At 45.3% G+C, this 5,513-nt stretch overlaps 1 protein-coding gene across 1 annotated transcript; it reads left to right on the forward strand.

Moving 5' to 3' along the window:
- The first annotated feature begins 274 nt into the window (after positions 1-274).
- Positions 275-5,013, forward strand: LOC124233529 (GTPase IMAP family member 4-like). The gene is made up of 2 exons (XM_046650675.1): positions 275-372; positions 3,235-5,013. Exons 1-2 carry the CDS (start codon positions 315-317, stop codon positions 4,164-4,166), a joined length of 990 nt encoding a protein of 329 aa, XP_046506631.1. The 5' UTR covers positions 275-314; the 3' UTR covers positions 4,167-5,013.
- Positions 5,014-5,513: the final 500 nt, after the last annotated feature.

Raw genomic sequence — 5,513 nt, forward strand, 5'->3', positions numbered from 1 at the left:
GCTCTGAGGAGAGTCTAGGCTACAGGCCACGTATAAATGGCGTTCAAAGCAGTAATTCACTGAATAGAGTGGGGGAAGGGCATGCACAGCCAGTGCTGAGGAAGCACGTGAAGCATTTATGTTTGTGTAAAGAAAGAGGAACAATCTGAAAATGGAGAGTTGAGGAGACATCTTGGGAAATAGGGGCAAGAAATCTAGTAGCAAGTTTATGGAAAAAAGAAACTGTGGCTACAGGAGGTTGCGGTTTCCAGTCACTCTCCGTTTCCCTAAAATGACATAGTTATGTTTCTTTATCTACAGGAATTCAAACTACAATGGCAGCCCGATACCACAGCTCATGTTCCAACCCCAGCGAACCCAGGAGCTGCCGTGGTGAGAGGGTGCCCTGGCTCCCCAGGCCAGGAGGGTTCCTGTCTGAGCAAGAGCAAACCATTTCCAACCTCCTCTCTCATTTTCTCTTCGTTCGCCCTGCTCTGTCATTTCTCCCTCGACCCTCTATGCTTTCTCCTCATGATGCAGTAGAACAGCGAAGAAGAGAGGTAGAACTATCTGGACTGATCCCAGGCTCGATGAGGGTTCTTATGTCCTACTTCCCACTATGTGGACACACCAAGCCAGGTGGAGCCTCTCTGGTTGATTTTCTGCCCCTCTCTTCAGGCTGGGAGAGGACTGGGAAGGAGGAACGTGGGAGTAATTGATTCCACATTCAGGTCCCTAATTTCCCTGCTTCTAGTGGCCTCACTATAACCAACAAGTTCAACAGACAACCTCATCCAGTTCTGTCACATAACCTCCTTCTACTCCCTTAGCCATGGAAATCAACCACAATAGTTGAGCTTTTGCTGGTTTAGCAAACCACCCCACAATGAAGTCACGGAAAACATCAACCGTTTAGTTGGCTCTTTATTTTGTGGGTTAACTGGGCAGTTCTTGGGTCTGGGTTAACTTGGCTTATCTCAGCCAGACTCGCTCATATACCTGTGGTAAGCTAGTGGTTCAGGATGCAACTGGATAAGTTTTCACAGCCTCATGGGCATGTTTGGTAGTTAGCAGGCTCTTGGGTGGGCCAGGGTGACAGAGATAAGTGGACCTTGTTTCTCTCATCATCAGAGAGGCTAGTCCAGGCCTCTTCATGGGGCAGTTGCAGAGTTCTGAAGAACAAAGGGAAGGCACGCCAGAATGCATCAGCACTTTTGAAGTCTCTGCTTACATCACGGTTTTACTTTCCTATTGTCCAAAACAAATCACAGCCCAGGCAGATTCAAAGGCTGGAGAAATATGCTCAGCATTGTGATGGGAGGAGCTGCAAATCCACATCCCAGAGAAGCATGTGTACAGAGAGATGGGCATCATTCAGGGCCATGTCTGCAATCTATTGCATAGATAGTCATCCATATGCTGCCCACATTGGCAAATTGTTGCAGTGTTGGAACTGGCCTTTGGTGCCCTTTGTTTCACCTTTCATGATTTTCCTACTCCCTCTCTCTATAGCCAACCAGAGCCCTCAGCACAGCCTTAGGTTGGAGTCTTCTACGGTGATGATAACCAAATAATAATCTGAAGTCCTGCTCACATTTTTCCTTAGATAATCTTAGCCATCCTGCATGCAATATTCTCAGCTGCTGGAAATTTACTTCTCTCACTCCAGGATTCTGGCTGTCAAATGTGGGAAATTCTACTTTAGGGATGGTTTTGTGAATCTCTGGATTAGCTAAAACCTCAGCATAAAGTGTGTAGGGATGGGGATTAGCTACAGATTTTGCAGAAGCCAGAGTGGCAGTTTCTGCAACATCTCTCTTCTGTTTGTTTGATATTTTTAAAAGATTGCTCCAATTACAGAATAGACTGAGGGGGCAACAAGGAAGTAGAGAGACTGGTTAGGAGACAACTGAGGCATGGGTGGTGATGGTAGCTGGGGCTAGAATGATGGTCTTCAAGATGGAGAGAAGATGGATGCAGCCAAGGGAACTTACTAATGGGTTGGGAATGGAAAATAAAGGAAAGAGAGGAATCAAGAGCCATTCCTAGATTTTCTGTCTGAGGAAGTGAGTGAATGTTGAAGTATCTCGAAAAATCAAAATGGAGTTAATAACATTGTCTGTAATGTTGTGATATGATAATGTATGCATTTCCTCCAAGCAGAAATCAATGGTTGTAACACAGGATTCCTTATGCAGGAACCAATCTTACTCGAGGGCTAAACTGGGACGGTCTACCTTCTTGGAGAAACAGGCTCTCAAATGCATTCATCAGTTGCCTTCCGTCTGCTCCCAGTCTGTGCTTAACAAATCCCCAGACTCCAACTCTATAGCCACATTAAAGAGCTATGCGGAGAATTACCGAATACAAATAGAGAGAAAGCCATAGAGATTATTTGTTGTCTGACTCAAGGCACAATTATTTGGGAGACATAGTTTCAGTTGACATGTTATGCTGCTCTGAAATTAACTTTCAACTTCCCCAGAAAGTGGAATATGCTTAACCAATGAAACTAAGAAAGTATAACTCTACTGATGTTAATCGGTATGGTTTTTTTTCCATTTGTTAACTATCAAAGGATTTTATAGTAACTCCAGAGAACTGTCATGTATTTGCTGGCTATAATTCTTCCACCTCTTAATTTAAATATAAAAGCTTCACTAAATTTCTATCGATATATCTAGCATTGCCTCTTCCTGATTTGCTAAAGCTAAAGTCGTTAACTTTCGATGTTCGGTGTTTTGTTCTCCTGTGGGTCATAATCCTTGAAAAAATGGTTGCATGTGTGAAATATAAAGGGACGATGGGCTGGATACCCACCTACCTGACTTCTTAATGGGAAGAAGAAAAGTCCCATTTTGGATAGAAATTGGGGGGAAAATAATCTCCCACTGCGATGTCCCCAAGTCAGATTTCGTGTTGCTTCCTGCATTATCTTACGAGGAACAGCTACCAGCAGCAGCTCAGAGTTCACTTCTTGAGCCATCCCGTTCCCTCCTCTGTGGGCTACTTAACTAAAAAAGTCAGAGTAAGAACCTCAAGGGAATCCTGAAAAGTCCTTGGGCCTTCCCTAAGCACTGCAAGAGGAACATCAGGCCCAGAGGACTTTCTCTAGAGTTCCTGTGAGTGCACACATAACTGAAGAGAGAGGATGCTAGTGGGCAACAGTGGGGGGCGCCCTTGTGTGGGGGACCTGGGGGGGAAACAGCTGGAGGTGGATCCTAACACTGTGGCTTTTGTTCCCTGTTGTCTTAGGGCTTGGAGACCAAAACCCCAGAGATTTGCAACTGAGACTTGTCCTAGTGGGTAAGACTGGAGCAGGAAAAAGTTCAACAGGGAACAGCATCCTTGGAAAGAAAGCGTTTAATTTCGGCCTTGCAGCAAAATCCATCACCAAGTCCAGCGAGAAAGGGAGCAGCATGTGGCACGGGAAAACAATTGTCGTTGTGGATACGCCTGGCGTTTTTGACACCGAGGTACAGGATGCTGACACGTGCAAAGAGATTGCTCGCTGCATCCTCCTGACCTCCCCGGGACCTCACCCTCTGCTCCTGGTGGTCTCACTGGGCCGTTACACGCAGGAAGAGCAGAAGGCCACTGAGAAGATCCTGAAAATGTTTGGACACAAAGCTAGGAGATACATGATTCTCTTATTCACCCGGAAAGATGACTTGGAAGAGACCCACTTCCGCGATTACCTAAAGGTAGCTCCAAAAGTCATTCAAGAGCTGATGAAGGAGTTTGGTGATCGCTACTGTTTGTTCAACAATAAGGCGACGGGAGCTGAGCAGGAGGCCCAGAGGGCACAACTGCTGGCCTTGGTTGAGCACGTGGTGATGCAGAATGAGGGAGGATGCTACACTAATGAGATGTACCAAAGAGCAGAGGAGGAGATTCAGAAACAAATCGAAGTGGTGCATGAACGTTACAGAGCAGAGCTGGAGAGAGAGAAAGCGCTGATAAGAGAGGAGTACGAAGAGAAAATCAGAAAGCTGGAGGATGAGCTGGAGCAGCAGAAGAAAATGGCACAAATGGAGAGGGAGTTAGCTGAAAGGGAGATTGTCTGTGCCTCAAGGCAGCGAAATGCCAGAGAAGAGGTTGAGAGTCAGAATGGGATCCTTGAATTAATCTTTGGAGCACTGAAGATTGCTTCCTTTGTCATCTCCCAGCTGTTTAGGGAAGATTAAGCTTAATGAAAATCTGTCAATAGTTCTTGCATATTTTCAGGTGGCCCTGCCACTCATTCCCCAAAGTCAGAGCACGCTGGTCTCTGTCTCTCAGGACTCAGGAGTGCAGTGAAGTTAGCTGTTGGCAGTTGGTAGATGTTGAATCGACTTAACAGGGAGGGACAAATTCTCAATTTGTGAAACTCCAAAGCAGAAAGTATTGATGCTCCCTACCTTGTGAATTCTTTCCCAGAGACATGGAGAAAAGGAATGCAGGAGACCAGAGAAGATGACCTCGAGCTCTCTCTGCTCATCCCTAGTAAAGATTTCTCTCTAGATTCTTTCCAGACTGGCAGACAGTCACGCCCTGGGGCTTTTCTCACTTACTTTCCCTTTAGGAGGACAGTGAGTGAGCAAAAGCAGTGCTCTGCGGTACTCACCCATGGAGATGCTTAGAAAATTCTTTCTCCATGCATGTAAATGTATTTAATTCCGTTTTCACAGAAGGGCTCAATTTGTTCCTTATCGTCTCCCCATTGAAGTGTCGATGAAGAGTTCCTGGAAGATGGATCTCTCAGAACTCAATTAGGTGAAATGCCAGAAAGTGAGAAAGACAGAGACTCAACAGATAGGACAAGAATATTTGGTGCATTTGGATGCATCTGTAGAAACTCTGACCAACCTCAAAGTGACCAATTTGCTGAATGACCTGTCCTCTCCTTTTCTGTGAAAGTGACTGCTGCGCCCCCACCTCCATAACCCCACAGCTTGAGTACTTACTGCTTGGCGGGTCACCTTCACACTGCTGCTCCCACCCAGTTGAGTTATTTGCTTATTATTACTATAATAAAGCTTTTCTGTTCTCTCATATTTGTGCACAATTGGAACCTCTTTTTTTTTTAATACCACTATTCTGCTACTTCTTCTAAGAACACGGGGATGAATTTCACTTTTTCATAAAAGTTCCAGAGGATTTTCGAGCTAGTTTTGGTCTACCCTCCAGACATCTCTCCTCCTTTTCCCTGGAAGATTGGAACCACGTTCTCAACCCCTCTGCCAGTCAAAGACCACATTCTCTTTGGTTTCGTTCATTATGTGCTGATAGAAATTATGTGTAACCAAGGTTTCTGAGACCTGAGTGGTTTTCCTGGGGCAAAAATTCCCTTGAATATTTGGACAACAAGAGTTGAAGTCCCTGTCCCTTTGTTACTTTTCCACGGGGTACCCCTCACCTGATAACTTCTAGGATTTCCCAAAGCACATTTCCATGTTCTACCAACATGTCCTGGTGGGTATATGTGGCTTATGCCAACTTGAAATTGGCTTGTCCATGCTCCAAGCCATTTGCTCAGAATAGGACATAGACCT

Source organism: Equus quagga, unplaced genomic scaffold (assembly GCF_021613505.1).
Source record: "Equus quagga isolate Etosha38 unplaced genomic scaffold, UCLA_HA_Equagga_1.0 204314_RagTag, whole genome shotgun sequence".
Taxonomy (NCBI): domain Eukaryota; kingdom Metazoa; phylum Chordata; class Mammalia; order Perissodactyla; family Equidae; genus Equus; species Equus quagga.

Excerpts from the sequence above, each read along its gene's own strand:
- LOC124233529 (XM_046650675.1), top strand. The coding sequence starts at position 315 with ATGGCAGCCCGATACCACAGCTCATGTTCCAACCCCAGCGAACCCAGG. Across the intron at positions 373-3,234 it reads CGAACCCAGGAGCTGCCGTG|GGCTTGGAGACCAAAACCCC; the intron begins GTGAGAGGGTGC and ends CTGTTGTCTTAG.